Source organism: Pleurodeles waltl, chromosome 1_1 (genome assembly GCF_031143425.1).
Source record: "Pleurodeles waltl isolate 20211129_DDA chromosome 1_1, aPleWal1.hap1.20221129, whole genome shotgun sequence".
Lineage (NCBI taxonomy): Eukaryota > Metazoa > Chordata > Amphibia > Caudata > Salamandridae > Pleurodeles > Pleurodeles waltl.
The window spans coordinates 432156393-432183724 of NC_090436.1; the positions used below are offsets into that span (position 1 = coordinate 432156393).

A 27332-nucleotide genomic window follows, 5' to 3' on the forward strand; every position below is an offset into this window, starting at 1 on the left:
TGTAGACTGGTGGCCCTCAAGTGCTTAAAAGAGCACAGAGAGGTATTTAAACAGTTAGAAGGAGCTAAGCTAAGCTAAGTCACTAAGTTCAGCCAAGTGCTTCGTCTAGGCTGCCTTGAATAGATAATCATCATGGCTGATCGAGCTTCCATATTGAGCACAAGTATAAAGTAATCTGAGCTATTGGGGGGGTCACAAAACTATTGTACCTTTATGATAAACAACGGTTTGTATTTGTACTATTTCCCTAACGTGGCCCTACTCCTTCACATCCCCTATTGCGGGTGTTCTGTGTGTTCCTTCTACCCTTCTGTCGTGGCCCTCAGTCACTGGTGCACTTGTGAAAGCATTCCACACATGTGCAATGAGATGCCGTATTATTACAATATTTGTGTGACAAAAGTGCAGCAAGTTTCACACACAATCACTTTCAGCAACTGTTCGAGGGCTCAAGTTAGAATACTGAAACCAGACGTTTAGGGTTGTGTATATCAGTGAGTTTCATGGTAAGCATAGAAATCCAATTTTGCAAATCCAGGCACTTCCAGTAGGCTAGTGGATAATTAGGACTCCTTTTGAACCCCTTTTATAGGAGCAGGCACTTCTCGTAGGTTAATGGATAAATGGATCCCCACTTGATAGACTAGGCACTCCAGTAGGCTAGTGATAATTTGAACCCCTTTGAGCCCCTTTTGTAAGACCAGAAACGTGGATAATTAGAACTTCCAGGAGGCTATTGGTTAATTAGAACCCCTTTTGTCTAACTAGGTGCTTCCAGGAGGCTAGTGGATACTTAGAACCCCTTTCATAAGCAGGCACTTCCATTAGGCTAGTGGCTAATTAGAACCCTTTTGGACCCCTTTTTGTAAGAGCAGACACTCCAGTAGACTAGTGAATAATTGGAACCCCTTCTGTAAGAGCAGGAACTTCCAGTACAGTGGGCTAGTGGATACTAAGAACCCCTTTTGTAAGTGCAGGCAGCTGCAAAGCTCATGGCCACCAATATCGTGCTGGAAGTCCCAGGCTCCTTCTGCAGCATGTATCCAGTTGTGCTGATGCCGATCAAAAAGGGAGAATCTTGGTAATTGTGCCTCTTGACTCTGTGTTAAGCCCGTATTTGGAGTATTTTCCTCTTCCACACTGTACATAAATATTGCCGATCATTTACTGTGCGTCGGAGGCGTACATGGCTCCTTTCAGCTCTTTTCAGTATTCCTGTTCAAGTGAAGAGCTGTCACCCCGACATGAACACGTGCGCTCTTAATTCTGGTTGTGAAAACGTGGAATAGACCGTCGTTTTTTTGTATTTTCTTAAGGGGCCCCTGTCAATGTCCTTGTCCGAGTCGGACAGGGCTATGGAACTGGCAGTGTCCGACGAGCTGGTCTCACAGGTCAGTGCGTGGGCAGTTGTTTGGCTGTTTGTTGGCTTGTTTAATAGTCAGCTGTGCTGCGTTTTATACTGTTGCTTTTTTGTTACTAAAACAAACGGTCTGCAGTGAGCTGATCCCCATGTTGTCTTCATTGTAGCGCAAAACACTCACACGGCATGGCTTGACAAGTTGAAAACGGCTCCAGTTTTCAGACATGGGCCACTCTTTAGCTATTTAATGCACAAATAGGGGCCACTTTTAATTTGGTGCCAGGGCCTATTTTCTTTCCCAGTCCGACCCTGTTCCCTGTCCTTGAAATGCCGGGGTTCACATAATATATCCCTCTTTCATGCGATAGCCCTTATGCCAAGTATTGTTTTAAAGGTCTCCGTGATGCGTAGTTGTCGTAGAGCAGTCCCTGTGTGGAGCTGAGGGAACACAGTGAAAGCCTGTGGTGGCACGCGGATGACGCACAGACAGATTCGCACAGTGACAGGCTAAAGATGATGATTTCGTCTGACTCTTTCAGTCAAACAGATTATCAGTCTGAACACAGGAAGGTTAAAATGCCGTTTGAAAGCACTCAGCTGACCAATGCCATCCACTTCTGACCTCGATACAGACATTGATTCTCGCTCGACATCATGACCTGCGACACTTGATAGAATGGCCAAAGGCATCCCTCTTCCGAAAATACATTTGACTTCTGCCTGTCTGCCTCGCGTGCCTGTCACCCCGTGACTTTGACGCTCGTTGCGTAAGAACAGCTCACCGCCAGTAATGCTTCCTGGAATAGCCGAACATTAACAGAGCTGACCTCTGTGGAAGATGCCTGTGGCTGGAGCCTGTCCTGCAGCACTGCGGCCGTCTAAATGCATCCACTGTTCAATAAGCGCTTTCTGTGGGGGGTGTAAAGTACATTCTGTGCGCCACTTTATGTGCACATACCGTGGCCCACAGGAGCCATTGTATTTTTGATGGAGCAGATATGACTCACTTGATCAAGTAACCTAATTTTAATATTTACTCTTTGAAAAAAAAAATGCACGGCCTTTCTAGTTAAAAATCTCCCACCACAGAATAACTCTCAGGACCTCCAGTATTGTTGGCCAGGTAAAACACTCCCCGCACGCACAGCACCACCAAGACGTGCCTGTGTCTCCCGCTCCCCACCCTCGCTGCTTCTAGGGATCGAGGCCCTCCTGACCCCGATCCGCTAGAGTGTTTCTTCTGGAATGTCTCCTCTTGCTCTGTCGGTCTCTTCTCTGCTTTTTTTCTGCCTTTCTCGGCCTTCCACTCTTTGCCACTTTTCTGCCTTTTTCTGCCTTTCTCGGCTTTCTACCCTTTGCCACTTTCATACTTTTTCAGTTTTTTTCCCACGTTTTGGCCCTTTTTGCCCTCTTTCACTTTTTTCTTTTTGCGCCGTTCCCGCTCCTTTTTCCCACTCCCTCTGCCCCCGCACTCCCATTCGCCCACACCTCCCAGCTTCTCCTCCCTTCTTAATGGCGGTCACGCGCAGCGGGCGTGCCACTGGCACGCCAGAGGCAAGCCCGTCCGCGCCTGGACCACGCCCAGCGCCAGAACACCTGGACCCCGCAACAGCCACATCTCCAGCCTCCGATACGATGCCGACACCCTCCGCGCACTCAACACCCGACGAGACACCACCTGCTTCTTGGCCACTCCGAAGAGCACACACAGGCCTTTCACCTGCCACAACTGCAGTTTCACCTGCGTCAGAGCCCACAAACCTTCCAGGACCAAGACCAACTACCTCCGCTGCATACTGCTCAACACCTGCTCCGCACGCAAGCACGCCATCGAGCTCTGGGACCTGCTCAACTCCACCTCCCCGGACGTACCCTTCCTAACCGAAACCTGGAGGAACGACTCCTCAGCACCTGACATCGCCATAGCCATTCCAGACGGGTACAAGATCTCCCGCAGAGACCGCACCAACAGAACCGGAGGAGGCATAGCCATCATCCACAAGGCCACCCTCGAAGTCAAAACCCACCCCGACGACTCCCTCAGCTCCACCGAACTCCTGTACTTTCAAATCCACACCGACCCAAACACCACCCTCAGAGGAATGCTCATCTATAGACGTCCTGGACCCAGGGCACCGTTCAGCAACGCCATCGCGACCTTGCCAGCACCCACGCACTCGCCTCCACGGACCACATCCTTCTCGGGGACCTGAACTTTCACCTCGAAAACAATAACGACATCAACTCCACCACCCTGATCGACAATCTCATCAACCTCGGCTTCAGACAGCTCGTCAATGCACCCACCCACATAGCCGGTCACACCCTAGACCCCATCTTCTCCACAAGCGACCACGTCACCTTCAACCACACAACCGAACTCTACTGGACCGACCACCACTGCATCCATTTCACCTTCAAGAAACAAACCCAACACCACCTCACCGAGCAAGCACCCCGCAGACGCTGGGGCAAAGTCACAGACGACCAACTAACCAACGCCCTAGCCTAGAAACCACCTACCAACCCTGACATCGCCACCCACAACCTCAAGCTTTGGATCAACGACTGCGCCAACCACCTCGCACCACTCAAGAAACCCTCCAACAAACAAATCAACAAAAAAGTCACCTGGTTCACCAACGACCTCCAAGCCTCCAAACGCAACTGCCGTAAACTCAAGCAAAAATGGCTCCTCGAACGCACACCTAACAACCACACAGCTCTCAAGGACGCCACACGCAGCCATCACCAACTCATCAGATTAGCAAAAATATCCTCCTTCAAAACTCACCTAGAGAACAATGCTCACGACTGCAAAGAACTCTTCAACATCGTGAAGGAGCTCTCCACCCCCAGCGCCACCGTCAACGACATCACCCACTCCCAAGAACTATGCGACGCCCTAGCCACCGCCTTCCACCAAAAGATTGTAGACATCCACAACAGCTTCAACACCACTCACACCGCGGACACACCTCTCCCTCCCTCCACGAACTCCACCCGCCTGACCTCCTGGACCAGCATCAACGACGACGAAACTCGCAGGACCATGAATTTCATCCACTCCGGATCCCCATCAGACCCCTGCCTACACCACATTTTCAACAAAGCAGACGCAGCCATCGCACCACACCTACGGAATGTCATCAACATCTCCTTCGAAACAGCAAGATTCCCGGAAAGCTGGAAACACACCGAAAGCAACGCTCTACTCAGAAAACCAAAGGCAGACCCCAAAGACCTGAAGAACTTCCGGCCCATCTCCCTGCTTCCATTACCGGCGAAGGTCATTGAGAAAATCGTCAACACACAACTCACCCGGTACCTCGAAGACAACAACATCCTCGACCCCTCCCAGTCTGTTTTCAGACGAAACCACAGCACCGAGACCACCCTCCTCGCCGCCACAGACGACATCAGAAGCCATCTCGACAATGGAGAAACATCAGCCCTCATCCTCCTAGACCTGTCAGCCGCCTTTGACACTGTCTGCCACCACACTCTGGAATTCCGCCTCCAGAAAGCAGGGATCCAAGACCAGGCCCTCGACTGGACCACATCCTTCCTCTCCGGAAGAACCCAGAGAGTCCGCCTCCCCCGCTCCAATCCAAAGCCACCAACATCATCTGCGGCGTACCCCAGTGCTCATCCCTCAGCTGGACGCTGTTCAACATCTACATGGCCCCCCTCGCACAAGTGGCCCGTCAACACAACCTCAACATCATCTCCTACGCCGATGACACCCAACTCATCCTCTCTCTCACCAAGGACCCACACACCACCAAAACCAACCTCCACGAGGGCTTGAAGGCCGTCGCTGACTGGATGAGAAGCAGCTGACTGAAACTGAACTCGGACAAAACAGAGGTGCTCATCCTTGGGCGCACCCCCTCCGCTTGGGACAACTTGTGGTGGCCAGCCTCGCTGGGCACCCCACCGACACCAACCGACCACGCACAAAACCTCAGCTTCATCCTCGTCTCATCCCTCTCCATGTCAAAACAAGTCAACGCCATCTCCTCTTCCTGTTACAACACTCTCCGCATGCTCCACAGAATCTACAAATGGATCCCAACCGAAACAAGGAAAACAGTAACTCAGGCCCTCGTCAGCAGCAGGCTCGACTACGGCAACGCACTCTACGCAGGCATCCCGTCCAAACACCTTCAACGCCTCCAACGCATCCAAAACGCCTCCGCCCGACTCATCCTCAACATCCCTCGCCACAGCCACATCACCCCCCACCTAAGAGACCTACACTGGCTCCCCTTCGACAAGAGGATCACCTTCAAGCTCCTCACCCACACACACAAAGCACTTCACAACACCAGACCATCCTACCTGAACAGCAGACTCGGCTTCTACACCCCCACCCGGCAACTCTGCTCCGCCAACCTCGCACTTGCCTCCATCCCCCGCATCCAGCGCAGATCCTCCGTCGGCAGATATTTTTCTTACCTCGCCGCCAAGACCTGGAACACCCTCTCATCAGATACAAACCAGAAAGCATGGGATTGTTTATAAAAAAGCCAAAAAAGAAACGTTCTTAATGCCCTGTGATTTAGTCGTGCAAGCTACCCCCCCAGAAAGAATTCCACCCCAACACACACACACACACACACGACGATCGGCGGCCAGTGACAGATGAGTTTTCATCCAAGAAAAAGGCCTCACGTGTGAGAGCCTGTTAGGTCTGTTTTTTTCATCAGAAATGTGTTGGTTTCATCAGTTTTAAATGAGGCAGCTACCAAACACTAACATCAAGCCTCGTGCTTTTAAATAGGGGTTCTTCCAAATATATTAATCTCTTTGAAACCTGACTTTAGTTAGGAAATTATATTAAATTTTAAATAGTTACTACATCACGTTGACTGCAGTGTGGATAGCCATCTTGACAGTAGCCTTGTTTTCTGCCTTATCACAGAGAAGGTGCATTTTGTAATGCCAATTTGATCACTAATTCCAGGTGGCACTCCTACTAGCAAGAAGCTTTGGCTGTGTCTGTCTTAGGGGTGGGGATTGTAATCTATTTCGTAACAAGCATTAGCTCTGGCATTGGCCGCCATCCTTTTGGCTTTGCCAATGCTTGTTGTGTCATGGATTTTTGACAAATTTAGTATTGAGGTAGGTGCTAGGTTCTCACCAATCTAAAGAAATATTGGCTAAAAGCAAAAACATTTTGGTCTCAAACCACACACTGCCATAGGTAGTACCTGCCACTGAACTACTTTGTGTGAGAATGTACTCCTTGTGAAAGGGCAGAATACCGCCACTCACATTGAAGCTAGCCAATAGCTGGAGTGGGCTGAGCCATTTCGTCATTCTGTATGCTATAGTGGGAAGAATAAAAATATGAATGACACAATAACAGACTAATGGGACAAATGGATGAAGAGAGCTGTCTGAAACCCCTTATAAGTTGGTTTATTTTACATATGATTTCAGTAAATTCAAAAGGTCTTGGATAACACCAGACCTAAAAAGATGAGAACACCATAGTGATCCATCAGCTAAAACACCTTTATCTCTTGGAAGAGACATTGCCTGTATTAATTGAACTTAAATGAGAGAATGTATGCCAGACCCCAGTGAACCTCTCCTCTGCTTCCTTTTCGTCATCCCTCCTTTCAATTAAGCAGGATACCATGTGATCTCCATCCTCCCTTTTTTAATTCTAAACCAGCATACACTCGCCGAACCAACAATTTATGTAGTAACCATGACTTCGGCCTCCTGCTCCATCAGGCATTTCCCATCTGCCTTAGTTGCATAGCTTGTGTGCCACCTAGCCATATTTGAACAGTTCAAGAATAAGGTGCTCTATGTGGGTCTAGGGACGCATCTGCCCCACAGGGACTGAAGCTTTGATTTGAACCAGAAAATTAGTGTTTTGGAACAGACATACTATAGACAATATTGACGTTTAAAATGTATGTGCTTTTGGGAAAACGTAAACCCAAGGGCATAACACCAAATGCTTCTCAACAATCTACTGCCAGCGTTCTAGACATTTACAGTGACTTAACAGTTGTGTTAAAACATTCACCACTGTCACGGTTGATGCTAAAATGGAAGGAAATGTCCACGTGCTCAGCACCTTCAGGATAATTAATTGCTTTTAAGAGACCCTGAAAAAAATGATTCGATGTCCGCTCAGGATTATGATGTATTTTCTCCATTTTTTTCTCCAACAGCAGTTGTATAACAAATCTATCCAACTACTTTTCCCTTGGAGCTCAGGAAAAGAACAGTCTCTTGTCCAGTCATCACCCACCTGTCCTTTGAAGAGGCTCTGTCACTTCCTGTACCTCCACCGTGTTCTCGGCTCCATCAGTTAATATGTGCTCTCTATACTTGTGCTTTGCGTTTATTGGCGTTTATTTGCTGGTCCTTCACACTGGTTTGGTAGAAGGCGATGCGTGAACTAACTTTCTGTTGCTCTTAATTTGCCTTTTCCTCCCTTACTGGACACCGTTGAGCCAGTGGAGACCCTCTCTGTGTGGTGTAGCGGTAGCAGAGCCGCAATCCATTTTGGTTCAGTCCTCCATTCGCTAGAGGGTACTTGGTCTTCATGAGCAGCAGCAGATTTGCCAAGCTCTCGGTCAGTGAAGATACCAGCCATTCTAAGGAAGTAGAGCCCTCAAGAAATCTTCTCACCCACTTGCTATGGCGAGTCGAATTTTATCAAGACGAGCTATATTTAGGACCTATTTCCCCATTCTGGTGAGTTGACAAAGAACAGGTGTTCTATTTAGTCAGAAAGTGAAGGAGCAATAAAGATGCCTTTAATTCTTGTTTGTCTTGTCAGATTTGCTCTGTGTTGATAGACAGAGGTCAGACAATTACTTTTCCTTCTCTGACTTTAGAGTTCCAGGATTTTGTAGCGTTTCCTGTCTGACCTACTGTACAAAGTGTGAAATGAAGGGCTTTAGGGTATCGGGTTTTTCCTAACACACATTTAAATAGCCAAGTCAATAGTGCAAACATTTAAAAATATATTTCAGTTGTTTTCAAAGCCCATTTTTGTACTTCGGTGTGGTGAACAAAATATTTTAATGGGATGCAGAACACTTTACTTTATGATGATAAAGGAAACTCTATGGGTAAATCCTTAAGTATTTTTAAACTCTTGAGACGTCAACTGGACCAGTGCATTTGTCCTGAAATTAGATATTTAGGAACTCCCAAATCCATGTACTTCAGTTGAGTCCACTGGAGTGGCATTGTCCCCCTTTTGAGAAAGGTCACTGATGGCGAAGCATGGCACGATAAGTTGTGGGACATGACCTTTCAAATATCTTTTTATGAACCAACTCAACATTTTCGTAAGTGAATGAGGACAAGTAGGACCAGTAATTCAAGTACTCAAGTACTTTTTGTCGTAAGGTTGTCAATATTACAACGAACAATATTAGGACGAACTTGAGTATATACCTCTTGACTCTCCAGTGGGAATTGATGGTCTGTATATCAACTATCTAGAACTCCAAACAGGATCCTTTGAAATTAAGCATGGGACTAAAGAGAAAGCGCAATGTAGTGTAGAGCTGAAGATCAACAATATCTTTGTGATATGCTACCTCAGTCATTTAGGAGGAGCCAGATCAAAGGTCTTGACAGAACCGGTAAAGGACATCAGGCCCTTCTGCCTGGAGACTCAAGTGGTGCTAACAGTAGAATACCTCATAGGAACAAAAGATGTGGTAGTGGTCTCCACTCCAGATACTTGGGAACCCCCCCAAAACTTGACATGCCCACTCAAATCAGTGCCTTCACCGCCTAATGCTTGCATAACCTGAAGATGCTGAAGATGCTGAGGAACATTTTCAAATGGCTCCCAATCAGCAAGCCCTGGTACAAGCAAGTTGAACTACATGACCACCCTCTGTGCTGGGATCAAAATAAAACTCACCAGAATGCTGCACACCATTCAGAACTCTGCAGCGAGACTCACTCTCGACCTGCCACACTGCACTCGCGTCACACCACATATGAAGGAGCTCCACTGACTTTCCATACACAAAAAAGCACAATTCATACACCTCACCCACACTTCCAAGGCACTACATAACACCGGCCCAGCATACCTCAAGAATTGCATCTGAATCACAAACCTTCCAGGCACCTCCACTCATCAGCGTACACATCCCATGCAAATGGGTAATCAGATCCAGTAGTCAAGCTTTTACATACATCACTCTTAAAGCATGAAACGGTCTGCTGCTACACATATGAGTCCCCCTCCTCATTTCTTGAATTCTACAAGAAGCTGAAGACCGGGCTTTTCGACTAGCCCACTAGGTCCTAGGTTTGGCTACTCGCATCTGTTAAGTGCCAGGATACCCCTCTGGTTGATAGAGCACTCTAAAAATCTACATAACATAAAAAGTCTGTGAAAGCTGATCTAGAAACCTTCAGGAAACTCAGAAAAAGATAGGGACTATTTTCAGTCAATCTCTTTGTTGTCATTCAGATACAGAGGTACTTCAGCTGGAGACCAGACCCGGGAGCATAATCGACATAGGCTTTCTTCAGGATTAGAGCCAGGAGAGAGTTTATTTATTTCTGCCATTTGCAATGATTGCAAGGTCAGGAGGCAAGCAACAGATGTGGTGATATTCACCCTGCTCTGGAGGTCTCAAGTGTGGTGTCTGGTTCTGATGGATCTTTCTTGGAATTCTCCAACTTTGTTTCCCATCTTCAGAACGTCAAGTTGAGTCTGGAGGGTAATACTGCATCCCCTGGTGGTGTTGCGTAGGCTCTCATTATTCTAATGAGACTACTGGATTTTGAGCTGCAGGTTCGTCCACGGTGTGGGAGACTGAGTCTGACCCACTGTGGGTGACACCTGTTGTCCCAAATCCAGATTTTGCTCTGGCTAACTAGCAGTGCCTCGTCTCTCCCAAGGGGTAGAGATGATTGGGCAGCCGAGCGCATGACATATCATACTTCTCAGGGAAGTTGTGGTCACTCAGGTCGCACCCGGTTCTCTCATTCACAATTCAGTCTCATATATAAATGACAATAAAAAGCAGTATGAGTTTTAAAGACTGGTTTAATAAAACAACTGCATTTTAGATAGCAAAGCGTGAGCTGAAATAACCAGGACGACACAACATGACAATATTAAAATGGTGACGAGAAGAGTGAAGCATAAGAATAACGCTATCATATTGTCACTAGAATCGATGGACTATTCCCTATCTAAGTCATAATCTGAGCACAGCATGTTAAGCTCTAATTCTGCCTTTCAGGTTCCCCCGGGAGGACATCGACCCTCATACCTGAGCAAAGGCCTTTAGTCTGCGTTAGCATCTGCAGCAAGCATTCAGCAATCAGCATACAGTTGTGGTTCCCTGGTTGGAATCTCCCTCTTAAGGGATAGTCTGTCCTTGAGCTTTGAGGGGTAAGGACAGCCATTGGCATCCCTTGGCAGTGTCCCCAGTACCGACTCTGGAAGGTGATCTGGTATGAGAACAAAGCACCTCAGCAAGGGCCATGAGTACTCACAGCCATCAATCCTAAAATACATCCCAAATTGCTGCAGGAGGTGCCAGAGTCATGCCATCTATGGGGTCATCTGGGCAGCCCTGTGGCTACACAACACATACGTCTTGGTGCTCCTCAACCAGTTGGTTCTGATTGACCCTGTGAAAGGGCTTCAGAGCTGAGAAAGCATGAGTCAAACCGTTGATTTAATCAGGGTCCCAGTCAAAAGACCAGTCCAGTCATAGCACCAAGAAACAACCCTTGGAGCCAAAGACTGCAGATCAAAGCCACTCAGCACTAACACACCCTGTCAGTGTTGAAAGCTCTGGCACAAAAAGGACATGGGCCAGGTGAAAGAAACCACTGGTTCCAAGGAAACATCTGCATTGAAAAACAGGCCTGCACCGAAAAATACATTGGGGGCAACTGCTGAGGACCAGGAGGGTCCTATCCTTTAGAAGTTACAGCAAGTTCTGGACAAAGGTCAAAGGACACTTGTTATTAACCCTTAGACTAGAAAACTCACCACCTCTACAAAGAAAAGGCTCGAGTTAGAGAGGTCTACCATGTTGCTACCAAAGAAGAAACATGTGGCACACAAAGGCACTAGTCCACCACCACCTCAATCTCAGACTCATCCACCACAACATTCTCCAGTTCATTCACCACCACTGGAGTCTCCCTCATGGACTGCACCCTTGCAGTCATACACAGGGAGTCCAAACTGTACTCTCCTGCAGATGACTTCGGGGAGTCCGTGTACTGTCCCCATAGTCCTGATAACCCTTGGTAGGGCTACAATGTCAATCCTCAGTACAGCACCGACCTAGAGCCTGTACAAATTAAGCCATCCCCACCTGAAGACACCACAAGTGACCACAGCATCATCCAATAAGCAGCAATATACCAGAAGGTATAAATGCATGTGATAACTGAGGATGATGACTTTTTGTTAGAGACTTTATCCAAGACAGGAAAGTCAGTCCAGTACCTACCTATGATTAAGTCTATGCTCCAACCAGCCAATAGGTTCTTTAAAGGCCCTGTTAAAGCGAGTGTACTTACTCCTAGAGTAGAGAGGAAGTATATGCCATCCCCCTCGGACCCACTGTACATACGTGGACACTCTTCTCCTGACTCATTAGTCGTTGCTACTGCCAGGAAGAGGGCTGCATAAAAGGCAACAGGAGATGCCCCACCGCCTCATGAAGAAAGTAAACGCACTGTTGCTGCGCCAACAAGGGTGGACATAGGGAACACCATTCACTGGTGGATTTCTAACTCAGTGGGGTTACTTACCTTGTACTACAGGGCCCGATAGGATGAGATAGAGGATCTCCTACAACATCTTCCAGATGAGTACAAACAGAGAGTGGAGGATTTGGTGTGTGAGGGTAAACTTAATCTAATGCCTCCATGACGTGTGCACTAGATTCTGCACTCACCTCTTCAAGTGGTGTAATCTCAACTGTCATCTTATGCAGACATGCATGGCTGGGCATTTCAGGCTTCAAGCCGGCATACCGTATCTACTTAACATTCCTATTGATGGCGAACATTTATACGGCCCACAAGTTCATGAAATGCTAGAGAAAAATAAGGAAGAGAAAGCAAAGGCTATTGGGGTGTTTCAGACCACAACTCCACACCAGTGGTTTTGTAAGCATCAAAGAACGGGTAGTGTCAAAACATCTACCTCTGAGCAGGGGGAGACTCTTCAAAGGCAACAACAATTCTTTCACCAGGAAGTTAGTAGAGGAGTCTATAAAGCAAACTGAGCCAAGGAAAGGGATAGAGAAATGCCCATAAAGGTACCTCAGTGAGCAAACAGTGACCCACCCCTCACGTTCTCCCTGATCACTCAGCACCTGTCGGGGGCAGACTTCAAGGAATCTTGGCAGATTAGGTGGACATCACTTCTGACCAAAGGGTACTCTCCATCATCAAGCATGGCTACCGTCTCGAACTCGCAGCAACCCTACCAAATATGCCTCCATGGAAGCATACCCTCAGCCCACAACACTTACAATTTATCAAATAGGAGGTAAAAGCAATCCTTGCAAAGGGGGCTATTGAGCCACTTCCAAAGCAACACCAAGGCAGAGGAGTGTACTCCCTTTTCATTCTTGTACCAAAGAAAGACAGAACACTCCTAACCAATCTTAGACCTCAGGCTTCTCAAACAAAACATCCTGTTGGTATATTTTCATATGGTCACGCTTCAGGATGTCATCCCACTCTTTCAGGAAGGTGACATCATGGCAGCTCTAGACTTAAAAGATGCATACTTCCACATTCCCATCAACCATGCACACAGCCACTATCTGCAGTTTGTGGTAAGTGGACGTCATTATCAATGCAAGTTTTTTTTTTTGTTTTTTTGTTTTTTTACTATTTGAGGTCACAACAGCTCCAAGGGTATTTACAAAATGTCTAGCTGTAGTAGCTGCCTACCCAAGGAGGCAAAGTATTCATGTTTTTCCTGATCAAGACCACTGTCTGATTAAGAGTCTAGACAAGCCCAGTATATAAAAGATATACAAGCCACCATCAATCTTCTCAACAGGTTAAGATTTACAATAAACATGACACAATACCCCCTAGAACCACTTCAGGTCCAACCTTATCTCAGACCTATCCCAAGGCCTATCCCAATCCACAGAGAGTTCTGAACTTCCAGATCCAACTGGCTCTTTTTCAGTCACATCGTCACCTGCCAGTCACAACATTAATGCATGTCCTAGGCATGGTGGTGTCTTGCATATCTATTGTCCTACATGCCAGACTGCATTTGCACCCATTATAAGAGTTTCTTGTGTCACTGTGGTCGCAAGCGGAGAGCAGTGTAGAATATTTAGTGTTGATTCAGCCCAGGATCTGTCAGTCTCTGCAATGTTGGAACAGCAACAACCTGTTGCAGGACAGGCCTTTTATGGATCATGTACAACAGGCGGCCATCACTACAGACGTATCACTCACAGGTTGGGGGTGGGTGCACAAAGGTACAGAAGTTGTGGAGGCTCAGCAAAAGACCCTCCACGACACCCTATTTTGAACTATTAGCAGTAAAACTGGAGCTGCAATATTTTGTCGAGGACATTCAGCACAAAGTAGTCCCCATAAAGATAGACATGACAGCCATGTATTACCTCCAACTTCTTCATTAAGAGCTACTTATAATCAATGGAAATCACCCCCAGCTACCAATAGTGTTGTAATCATGACCACACCAAAAAATATTACATTATTGACCAATGTATGCAAACTTAGCAGCAGTCGTCACCTTGGTGCATCAGACACAGTAAGGTAAAAAAAAAAGTATTTCTCAATTTTGCATGCCTTTATATGAGTAACACATATCAGCCATAGTTGCAATATGTGTGGCACCAAGGAAATAAATCTCTTCAATTCCACATTAGTTATCATTCAAATATCAGTTTTAAGTATATTTTGGAAATTCATAATTTGTTCAAACAAAGGGTTATACGTTCTCAAAATACAGATTTTCATCTCATGTACTCAATTTTCAATTTTGGTATACATGTATTAATTCAGCATAGCACAATCTTCTGATTTCATATGCTAGACTTCACACAGGAGAGCTACATATAGGTAGCTGGAGAGCTACCAGTAGCTCACAAGCTACTTGTTGGAGAAGCCTGGCCTACAGAAACAGGGAGGTGCACTCACTTTCTCCAGCTGCCCTAGCAAGCACAGAGCATATGGGATTGGGTAGTTCTCACCACATGCACCTCTTGGAAGAGTATCTTCCTGAGTGGGGGAGGTGGCGGGGGGGGGGGGGTGTTGGACAACAACTTTGCTGACCTCCTAAGCAGGATACAGCAACAAGCCCCCCGAGTGGGAACTCTACCCACAAGACCTACTTCCATACTTCCAACTTTGGGGAGCACCTGAATGTAGATCTCTTCGCCATGGCGCAGAACTCAAAATGCCAAAACCTTGCCTCCAGGTTTTATCACCCACAATCCAAGGGCAATGCACTATAGATGGATTTGTCACCTCAACAACTCCCACCATATGTGGTAAGGAAGCTCAGACCGGTATCTCTCAACTTGATTCTCATAGCTCCCAGATGGGCAAGACAGCCATGGTACATGGCAGAGTCAGACTTCCAAACAGCTAAGTCTGGCCTCTGACATCCTAGAGTTGGGTTACCTAAAATTACCAGCAGAACGTATGGACATCCTTAGGGAGGGGTGACGACCTATCACTAGAACGTGTTATGCAGCTCAGTGGAAGATACTTGTCCACTACAGTAGCACACATCACATTGAGTCCCTGAAGCCTACAGTACACAACCTCGTATGCTACCTCCTACAATTACAAAAGGCAAGTTAGCTTGCATGTCGGCACAACTACACTTATCAACTATTGATGCATATTTCCAGAACAGGGAAAAACAATCACTCCTCAGAATCTCTGTTGTTAATGCATTCAAAGAGGGTGTAAAGAGGCCAACACTTCCAAAGTCACCACCTGCTCCAGTCTGGAATCTCCTTTTGAATTCTCATGGCCACTTCAATTTCTCTCATGGAAAGTTTATTTTTTTATAGCAATTACTGCCTTAAGAATAGTCAGTGAGACGCTTCTTAAGGAACCCTTATAGTAGCGCATTTATTTCAGATTCACCAAGATAGGGTATTCCTTAGAACCAACCCTAAATTCTTGCCAAAAGTAGTGTCCCCTTTTTACCTGAACGAACCAAACTATTGACCTACCAGTTTCCTTTCCTTTCCCAATCCAGACACTGTAGCAGAAGGGATTCTTCATGCGCTAGATGTAAAAAGATCACTAATGTATTATGTTGGCAGAACTAAATCTTTTTATAAAACACAATAGTTTGTTGCCTTTTCAAAACCAGGGAAGGTGCAAGCAATATCTAAAGCAGGTATCACTAGATGGATTGTTAAATACTTCCAGACAGGAAGTCCTTACAAAACTTCACTCCACTAGGAAAAAAAAGGTGCTTGTATGGTTTTTCTGGGTAACCTTCCTGTAACTGACATCTGCAAAGCAGTGACATGGTTAACTCCACACAAACTCACCAAGCACTACTACGTGGAGATCATAGCACGCCAACTGGTACGCATTGGACAGACCATACTCAGAACTTTATTTCAAGCATCTGCACCAGCCAATAGCTATCCACCACTAGGGGATAACTGCTTTACAGTTCATACAGAGCAAGTGTATCTACAGCCACATGTGCTACAAATGGTTTATGTTACTTATCGTGTAAGCATCTATTATTGGCATGTAGTGCTGTAGATTCATCTGCACCCACCCACCTCCCCGTAAGTCATTGGTTGTTTGAGATACTGTTTTTTGCTTTATATATTGTACATATTTTCTTTTTTTTATACTTAGAATGCTTGGCCAGCACTACGTACTGTTTCTAACTCCACTAACGTGCACCCGGTGTGTGAGCAACTGTCTAACATTAAAGCAGCTGACCATGTGTATTACTACGGAGAAGAGTCTCAATACCTTGTGACTCGAAAGACTTCTTTACAGGAAAACAAGTTACAAATGTCCGATCACAACACTAGGTGGCAGGAGTATGTAGAGCATGTGAATCCACAGCAATACATGCCTCTAAAAGATGCTTAAGTAACCCAGTCCTTCACTCTGCTATATCAACTATGTACATTCCACTAAAAAGAACGTTGTTTCGAAACATCCCATGTTCAGGAAATTGTTGAGGGGTATTCACCTCTCTCTGTCACCTGAGCCTAGTCACTCAAAGTTATGGGAAGTGAACAGAGTGCTGAATGTGTTAGTCTAGGTATGAGAACAGATATCTTTCCAGGAACAACATTTCAGGTATGTTAACAATGCCTTTGTGCCTGGTACAGGGTGAAGGGTCAGAAGGGTGCCGATGTTAGGCTGCTGGACATAACTGATAGGATGTTTACTCCATAAGATGTTACGTTTAACTTGTCTAGAAGAACAAAATCATATTACTGGGTAATTTCTTGCCCAGCATTTAGGCATACTCTGAAGGTGCCCATATTAAGATGTGTCAGGGCTGTGAGAGTACGACAGAGGAGGTTCAGCCTCATGGTGAGAGACAATTCTTGATTTCTTTCAAGAGGCCATTTAAAGTGGTTTCTCCTCCTATAACAGTCAGATAATTGATGCAAGAAACTGGTATCAATGTTAACATGTTTAGGTCCTGCTCAGCTGGGGGCTCCATGACATCTAAATCTTTTGCTTTAGGGTTTATGATTAGAAGACGATAAAGGACTGGTACTCAGATTCATCTTTTAAGAGGTTTTACTTTAAAACTGTGGTAGACTTGGCCTTGCTGGTGGTAAGTGAGTTTTAAATTAGAATATTCCTCATCTCTTGTCCTGCCATAGAATGCTAAATTTCCTAGCTAATGTGAAGGAAAGTTGCAATCCAATTAAGCACGTGGAGGTGAGGATTATCCTTCCCTCTGGTTGTTGCATAATCTGCTACTCACCCTTTTTGGATCTAGAATAATGAGTGGAGATTTGACTCTTTGCAAAGGCATCTTGTTTCCTGTAAGTAACTGCTTCTCGCTCGAATAGATCTCCAACCTGACCGAAATGTGTCAGATGAGCATTATAAATTATAAATTATTCCTTCAAGATGGTTTAGCGTAACCTGAATGTGTCAGATGTACATCATACATTATTTCTTTAAGATGAAACAGAGAAGTGGTTCAGGTCTTCTGGTCATCCACCTAGTCTGTCCCATCGTGCAATGGATCTTTTTCCATTCCCAAACAATATATGCAGTTACATTACAGTCGTTTTAAGGCAGAGTTCATGGTTATTCTGTTACACTAGAAACAATACACCCCAGATGAGTAAGTTATAATGAAAATCTGCTACCATTAATACTTATTTCCCTGTCTGTAGACAGAACATTTCTGTCCCTTCTTAGGGTGGGAGCGCTTTGTGCCTGTTGTAATCTTTCTGTGGGCTTTTAACCACACCCATGTCACGCCCATCAGTTTGGTTGAGTCGTGGGCTTGCCTTTTAAAATTCGCGTGATTTCATTTATGAAAGGCATGCATATATCGTGCCTTTTCCGATGTTTAGCCCCCCTCAAGCGCACCAGTAAACTACTGAAATCATATGAGGCTCCATGTTTTCTGTGTAGTTTCTAGACTACTTTTTCTCTTTATTTCGTAGGCAGCGCGATCTCGCTGGGCAGTAGTCAAACGCTTTGCATGGCATCTACCCTGTTACATGGATAATTGCACTTTTGCCGATACTTTTCACTACAAGCAAACTTCTGTTTCCTTTTGTATGTCTGCTTCGCGCTCATGGCGGGCGTCAGCTCCCTTATGTGAAATTGTTTTACTTTTAATTTTCAGTTTGTGTGGCAAGAAAAGTCCGGTTAGGAGTTCACATTGCTAATAGCTGTAACTTATTTTATTTATTATTGAGAAACTACGAATTATCCGCATATGGGAACTGACCGGTCCTTTTCTCCATTAGCTCCCCTCTCTCTCCCTTTCCCCCTTGGCCTCTCTTGCCCTCTTCCTTGTATCTCTCAGCACTTTTGATAGGTTGAGTGCAGCTGCACTAGAGCAAGATAATGTCCTGCAATAATGATGATGAACAATTCAGGTACCCAGCACCAAACAGCTGTAAATTGAAGGCTGTGCTTAGTTTCCCCAACTCTCAAAGGGGATAATTAAGCCATGCTCATATTTGTTTGATATATTAATGTAATGATGTTCTCCTATATCCCGGCTCATTTCAGATTATTTTTTGTTTATTTTATTAGTGGGGTGGTGGAGTCGTTGGAACTTATGTCTCTGTGTTCGAATATATGTCGGAACAATGCGTGCTGGAACCACGCATGCATGAGCAACGCGGTCAGAACAATGACCGCGTTGTTAGCACGAATGCCTTTGCCACGAATGACTTAACAATGATTTTTCATTGTAAAGGCATTGCTGGTAAAGGCATGCGTGGAATGGCATGCATGTTTACAGCATGCGACCCCCCTTAGCCCTCCAACCCGCCCCTAAACTATCCCCACCCCCAAAACTACCCCGCCCTAAATCCTAAAACAACTCTGACCCCCCACCCTAAACCTAGCCCGACCCCCCCAAACCTAACCCGACCCCCCAGCCACCCCTAAAACTACTGACCCCACCCCTAAAACTACAGTGACCCGCCCCTAAAACTACCCCATCCCCCCACTCAGCCCCTAAAACTACCCCAACCCCCCACCCGCATCTAAAATGACCCCACCCCTAAAACTACTGCCGACCCAGCCCCTAAAACTAAACTGCCACAACCCCACACCCCCACCCCTAAAACTACCCCAGCCCCTAAAAACTAAAACTACTGTGACCCCCCACCCTGCCCTAAAAGAACCCCAACCCCCTCACCACCGCCCATAAAACTACCCTGACACCCACCCCTAAAACTACCCGCACCCTGCCATTAAAACATAAAATGACCCCAACCCCCCACGCAGCCCTTAAAAACTAAAACTACCCCTACCCCGTCCCTAAAACTACCCCTCAACCCTACCCCAAGTCCCACTTACCTGACCGCGTCCTCTCCGATCCTGAGTCTGTTTTCCTCTGCCTTAACCACGCATGTTCGTTTTTCAGACATGCGTGGTTACGGCATACGAAAACAGGGTCGTTGTTCACAAAATCGCTGTTCCGCTTTCATGGACAACGCCCGTCATTGTTCAGCTGTCATTGTTTATGCTGCTTCCCCCTGTGTTCACATTCTCTGTTTAAAATATATACACAAAGGATACAGTGTTTTATTAAAGCAACGCCGTCCCTCGCTTTCTGAGTACATGGGCAAGCGCGGCTCTGTCGTGGCATGTGTAACGTGATGAGTTATTTTTGCTGTCCCTTCCAGCCCTTATACTTGATCGATGACAAAGCAAGGTGCGGATAGGGCAATATTAATTATCAATCCAGGTCATTATTAATTCCCCCAAGTATGCAAGGCAGTATTTCAAGGTGTCTGAAAAAGTCAGGAATCCATATTGACGGAAAACGGGTGGGTTGCACCATTTGTGGTGTCCCCTCGCCTCGGCAGAGAAGTACACAACCCAAAAGGAAACATAATTTGTAGTTTTTACACACTTTTTGTTGTCTTGTCTTATCATTTCACACTTGTTTTAAATCTTGCTTTCATTTTTTTCGACAGAGCTGCCACATTCATACCTTTTGATTTCTTAGCATGGAACTAAGCTGTCCTTTGTTGTCAATAGTTTCAGATATTTCCTCATATCACGATGTTCTCTCTTTATCAGACCATCCTTATACCTGTATCCTCCACATTGCGTACAATAATCATGTAATGTATGTAAAAGTGCATCTGTAGGTTTACCATGTCCCTCCATGTCACAGGGACACCAAGTTTCTAGTCCTGGGTTTCTTTTTAAGAAATTTAGCTACTTTGCCTATGTAACTTGGCTCAGTGTCGCTGGAACCTTACGTTGCACCACTTGGCATTTTTTTGCAAATTATTATCACATATATTAATGTGATTGATGATCACGTTCTGTAATGGCAACAGACACAGCAAACAAGCATTGACAAAGCACATTGATCAGGCTCCTTTCTCAATGAACGTTGTTAATAAATTGTCTTGTTTTTTTATGTGTTTCTTGGATTGGTGCCTGGGTGAATTAGAATAAGTCATGGTTTGAATGGATGGATACTAAATAAGCTAATGGATGGAAGAATGGGTGAATGTGTGACTGCATGGATGGATGAGTGGTTGAGTGCATGGGTGAATGAATAGATGAGTGAGTGCATGACTTGAAAAAAAATAGTGTTTGTGTGCATGAGAAGATAGCTGTGCCAAGATAGCAATTGCCAGTGCCTCGCAAGTCACAATTAGGTTTATTAAGACAATGATTAATGAGTTGATTCCTTTTAGAGGAATATCGAGTTTTAAAACATCCCAAACATTGGCAGCTCTCTGCACTAGCTTTTCCATTCAGTGTTGTCGTCTCTGTTACAGGGTTCACCAGTGTTTTTTTACAGCCTGGCATGACAAGCTTTTGAAGCGCATTTCTTAAAAATTAAATGATTACTGACATGAAATAAATGGGCTGTGTGACAGTGGCTTTTGTAGCAAGGGTGGTACAATGGCTCATTGTACATAAAAGCGGAGAGCACATACATAACTTGGTGCTCATCGCCATCATCGCAAGACAACCAGATTCCATCAGCAACATTTGGAAACATATATATATATTGATATATGCTTATATGGTGAATCTCTGTTTGTATTGATGTGATTGAAGGTTTTTCTGGAAATAAACGGACAAGCCTACCAAAACGTTTTCTGCTCTCTGCCCTATTGGTAGGTCTGAAGTATTCCATATTCCTCATTTGGAGGGTCTATCCGTACATGGATTAATCATCAACCTTTAAACCCACAAAACGCCTCCTGTACTCTTGAATTAAATCACCTACCTTGAAAACATACTTCACTCTCCCAAAACATTTTCATCACCATTGATTTCAATGGGATAACCTACCAAAGCCACTCAATTGCACCCCCCTCTCCACAATAGAGTCTCAAAAGGTATCCTTCTTGTAGGAAAAGGGCCTCTTTTGGTGTGATCACTTCTTCAGGTTTTTGACTAATGCTGCTTGTTTTTCAACTCTGTAGTGCAGTGGTTCCCAACCTTTTGACTCCTGAGGACCCGCACTGAATCACTACTGGAAGCTGGGGACCCCTAAGCAATTTGTACAATTTAAATTTCAAATATTAAAACAGTAATTCACAAAGCACACACCAAACAAATGCTCAAATTACTAAAGATATAATTATTTTATATTGGAAAAATATGCAAAAAGCAAAACATTTCAATGGGAAGGTTGGCGCTGCATCTCAGCGACTAATTTTTCAATGTTTGGTTTTATTTAGGAAAGCTGAATCCTCTGGTTGGATTCTACATTTTCCAAGTGATTTCTGTTTTTGCTTTTTTTAGGTGCATAAGATCTTAGAATGCTTTTTGACATAAATATGTTGCGAGGAAAGGAAGTAAAACCTAAAGGGCCTCTCATCTATGCATAGCCTCTGTCGCATGTAATTCATTTGTTTTGTGTGTTTAGCGCAACAGGACCAGCGGTACTGATGTAACTGTACTCTCTGCTTGAGTGTCTGTATTTAGCTCGTGAGGGCTTGTGGTACTGATGTCACTGTACTGTCTGCTTGAATATCTGGGTTTAGCACATCAGAGCCTGTGGTACGAATGTAACCATGCTGTCTGCTTAAGTGCCTATGTTTAGCATGTGAGGGCGGCTGGAATTAAGCAGCAAGAGGAAAAGATTATGTGGAAGATTTATCTAAATTATGCATCAAGAAAATGCAAAATTCTGACACATTTTGTGATAATGTCAATTCATTATTTTGTCATTAGGTTGAGCATAGCAACGCTATTCACAGCTGCTTTTCCGATGTCTTGGTATCTATGTGGGCTTTTAACCATGCTCCCCTCATGCCCATCACTATCGCTAGTTCATGTGCTTGCCCTTCGAAAATCCTTTGTTATCATTGGTAAATGCTTTAAGTTTGTCTCTCCTGGGGGCGGTTTGATTACTGCCCTAGACATCGACCCTGTTACAAGTGCACTTTTGCCGATACATTTGACCACGAGCGAACGTCTTTTTTCCTTTTGTGTCTCTCCTTCACGCTCATGGCGGCTGACGGCTCGCTTATGTGAAACTGTTTTACTTTTCATTTTCAATTTATCTGGCAAAGAAGTCAGTTAGGAGTTTACAACGCTAATAGCTCTAACTCGAGCAAATGCTAGACCTGTTGCATTGCAAATGCTTGTTTATACTGTCTGTGTTACTGAATGCAGTGTTCCTTTGTTGAGCCTTGTGTTTCCCGATCCAAAGATGTTAAGTGTGAGAAAGCCTCTCTTCCCGGCACTTCAGACTCCCCGACTACTTGTTTTCCCTGGCCCACTAGACTTGCCTGGGTGGCCCTTCCCTCAAGGCACACTGGTCCACTGAAGTCGTTGTTTGAAGTCGTATGACCGAGGGCTCCCTGCTATAGATGGATGCATAAGACAAGTAGACAGATAGGCAACTAATCAAACAGACGGGTACACACATATGCAGAGATAGATTAGGGAACCAAGGCATAGCTCTTCTGTCTGTAATCAGTAAGGGAAAGCTCTGCTCTCTGCACTGAGGCAGAAATCTGTATGCTGCCTGTGGCAAGTGAGAGAAAACTGCACAGTTTGTGGTAAATGAGTGGTAGTTCTGCTGTGTGTGGCAGAGTGGTAGCTTTGCTGTGTGCAGTGGCATAGGTGCTTCCATCAGAGGCGTGTGCACATTTAGCCCATTGCTATGGTCTCTGTACAGGTGGGAGTCTGTTCCCTGAAAGGATGTATTTTCAGAAGTCTACCCAGGTGGTCTACAGAGACAAGTGATCTTTATGCTCCCTTTCTTGCTGCCCACTCTCATTCATCAATATATATATCTTTCGAACCCAGAGCTGCAGAGAGAATTAAAAGGAGGAAGGAGCTAATGGAGCGCCAGTTGCTCTCTACTAAAGCCTTTGGAGTTGTGGTAGGGCTGAGGCAGCTGGATTCATAGCATACTCTGCCACTGGGTTAAGAGGTGCTCTGGTACTCTTCAATCCCAGGTCAACAGGACCTGAGCAGTGAGGGTTGTGCGTGTGTCAGAACAGGTGGGTGAGGGATGCGATAGGGGGTGCAAGGCATAAAACTGTCCATTTCAGTCCAGGATGTCTGATAAAAACAGATGCCAGTTGCAACAAGCTGCCAATCACAAGTGTTAGTACCATAACCTTACGCATGCCCGGAGGCAGCAGTGTGTTACCTCGTGTCTTAGCTTCTCCATTGTGGCCGATAGTCTCACATTTTAATGTAACTTTTTATTAACATTCAATGATCATTTTGTTGTTGCAGTTGGCTACAAGATACGAAAAGCCTTTTCATAGTTCTCATGTAATACTCTAAACTTTTCCCTGTTGCTATACTCCACTTCAAGCCTTCAGATTTGGTTCTTTAAAAAGAAACGTTTTTGACTTCTATTGTGTATTCCACATATTTATTTTATTCTTTTTCGTTTGGTAGCCTGTAAACTCATTCGGTCACTTAGGGCCAGATTTAGAGTTTGGCAAATGGGTTACTCCGTCACAAACACGACTGATATCCCGTCCGCCATATTATGATTTCTATAGAATATAGTGGAATCGTAATACAACAGACGGGATGTCCGTCACTTTTGTGATGGAGTAACACCATCCGCCAAACTTTAAATCAGGCCCTTAGTGTCCACAATTGACAAATCATCTTATAAGATAAGTGAAATTTTACTTTGTTGTCATTGGCAGGGAAAGTGGAGATTTCCAAAGGTTTGCGTGCTGTGTACCACCAAATGCCACTGATGTGGGTTCCAGGCTACTTGGACCGAGCTTTACAAGTGATGGACAAAGTTTTAACATTACCTGGAGACTTGAAACTATGCAAGGAAGCAGTAAGTTGTAATTAAAGCTTGTCATGTTTAATTTCAAATGTGAGTACACATATAAATATGCATCCTTCTGCAGGCCAGCACTTATTCATTGCAGATGCCAAACATGTGACCTTTAGATGGATTCTCATGTTTTTCTTTAACCTGCATACCCACCTATGTCTTGCCACAGCTTTATTCATTTTGAATTTAGCAGCACTTTCACTGTTAATATTGATGTGTACAACTATCTGTTAACAAGCAAAGGGGTACAGCCATTAAGAGATCAAATTGGGAAGAAGTAAATAAAGGTTTATAAACTATAATTCAGATTCAGAGCTTATTGCTTAAAAGAGAGCCAACCCTCGCTCAAATGTTCTCATACCTCCTTAAACAGCGCAACGCTTAATAATTGTATCAGTGTACCCACTTGGGTGTGTCTCCCTATCCCAAATGCCTGAGAGGATATCTGCCGCCATGACCCCAAAGCCCTTCATAATTTTGCATGCCAAGACCATGTGCTGATAATCCCTCCTCTTCCAAGTGATACAGTACATGGGCTGAAGGGGATTCAAACTACACATTCCATAGAAGTTTTCTAGTGTAGTATATTGAAGGTAGGTAATCAAGCTGATCTAACCTATGCCGAGAAAATTGCTACGTCAGTGGGAGCTACTAACGCCCTCCACCACGTTTTGTCTGATAATGCTCTGAAGACTACTTACAGGCCCTTAGTTATGGACGTATGTCTTGTGTGTTAAATAGTAAGGATTTATATATTATCAAGATGCTGGGGTAGCCTGCTACTTCATTTGACAGCTTCTCTTCCATGGAGGAAGTCTGGAGGATATAAAAGTTTGCAAGATGAGGTGAAAGAGCGAGATGTAACTGCAGTTTTTCTGTATAACAGTTTTTTATAATGGCCAAACATAAAAGCTGTACATCTGAGACGTAATTCACAGCAATGCCTGTCTCCCGGTTCTGAGACCCCCAGGGTGTCCCAGCTCCAGAATCCTTGCAAAGCAGAGACCTGCCTAAGAGGAGTACTCTCTCATCATCCCATAATGATCTCTCTTCCAACCAAGAGTGTTCAGTCTTTCTTGACACAATATAAACATCGTTTATATTGCTCAGAGATATATTGGTTGATGCTCACCATCAATAATGGAAGTGAAGCATATGGGTGTTGCATGTCCTGGTGCTCACAGTTCTAATCTGGAGGTTGGAGGCCTTGCTCCAAAGAGAAAATAATTTATAACATTAAGTGGGATACACAGTAGTTTGACACAATATCTTCTGTACCCAGAACCCCATCGAAAGTATAGTCTGGATTTTTATTCTTGGAATTGTAGGGCCCCATAAAATGCACAAAGCTAGGATAGCTATTGTTTAAAAAAAGTGATAATTATGTACAAGCAGTTCCGAAGGGAGTAAAACCTTGAGAAGTATACCAAAGCAGTCCCACCCATGAACATGACAGGAAGATAGCCATAGTGATCCAAACTGCGCTTTAGGGAATCAAGTAAAGTGAAATGTTCACTGACCAAAAAAAGATAGTCTGTTCTAGTAATGTACACCCAAGATATACAAATACCTCCATCTCAGCGCACATTGCTGTTGTCCAAGCAGAAGTCTGTTGCCTCTGTGTACCGGATATATTACAGATTTCGACCACTTAAAAGAGGAGACCAGAATATTCACCAAACCTGTCAATCAGCATTACTAAGGTGCATGACAGCTTTGGGTTACTGAGGTAGACAATGAGGTTATCTCTATATAATGATATTTGACCTTGAACCCAGGCGCCCAGCCATATTTCTCTATCTCCCTGACCGATCTGATCCATTCAATAAGTGGCTTGGTGACTAAGACAAACTGCAAGGTTGACAAAGGGTACCTCTGCCTCGTGCCAAGTTCAGTTTGGGAAGAGATCGGAGAGAGTCCTGTTTGAGTGAACCCTTGATATGGGTGCCTCACACAGACGTCAGGAATATATTTGCGATGTAACTCCAGATTTACTTTCCAAACAAGTAATCCCGTGCTAACTAATAACACAACGTGTCTGTGTCTATAGAGAACCCTGCAGCCTATGTGTTAGGGCTAAAGCATTGTGAAAGTGATATTAGTAGAGTGGCCTAGCACAAAAGCATTTTGGACAGGCTATATCAGGGGGTCTAATACTGCAAGAGCTCTTTATCAGGAGGTCTAATAGTGTAGTAGGTCTAGTGTCCAGCACTTAGGCTAGCACTTTTGCCTCTACATTTATAAGTTACATTGGTCTGTATTAGGAGCAGAAATCCGAGGGCAGCCAAGCTTAGGCAACTTCATGATCACCTCTTTTCTCCAAGATATTCGCCATCTGTTTCATAATGGATGCATGATTGCATGCATGGGAAGAGTATTTGAGACGGTCACTTCAAGAACTCTGCCGAAAGCCTGTTGGATCTAGAAATCTTACCAAATTAAAGCTAATCGAGTGGATCTCAATATTTGATCACCAAGCACAGTCCCTCTCGCAAGTCCTGCTCTGCAAACGATGAACCGCACATCAGAAGATCTGGCATAAATTATACATAATGTAAAATATTTTCTTTGGCGAACACTGAACACATGAAAATGTTAAACAAGTGTGGCGGAATCTCTACAAAAATGTAATTTGCAAATCATAACTGAGGTAAGAGAGACCTTTTTCCCATTGTCTTTGCTACTGAGAATTAGTATCTAACTGCTGGTTAAGGGTGTGGTCTTCACTCATATACCAAATCAGTATTGCCTGTATCCGAAGAGCTTCATCTCCTTTAGCAGATGACGTATTTGTTTAAGACATTTTTCTGGTGGCTTCAGATTTTTGGAAAAACAATATTAACTATCATTCAAAGCTGGTATCTTGACCTGGTTTTCACTGTGTTCTTCCTTGTTCCAGTTGTGCAGACTCTCTTACTCATTATCCTCACTGGATGCCCATAAAGCAATTTCCTAGTACTGAGCAACTTATTT

The 27332-nt window shown here is 44.7% G+C and overlaps 1 protein-coding gene across 1 annotated transcript in view; it reads left to right on the top strand.

The window, feature by feature from the left end:
• The window catches only part of MRPS27 (mitochondrial ribosomal protein S27), a 260540-nt gene that overhangs the window by 207957 nt on the left and 25251 nt on the right, over window positions 1-27332 (top strand). Inside the window, exon 9 of the mRNA XM_069224131.1 lies at window positions 24217-24359. Within this exon, the coding sequence (XP_069080232.1) occupies window positions 24217-24359 (143 nt within the window). The remainder of the gene's footprint in view (window positions 1-24216; window positions 24360-27332) is intronic.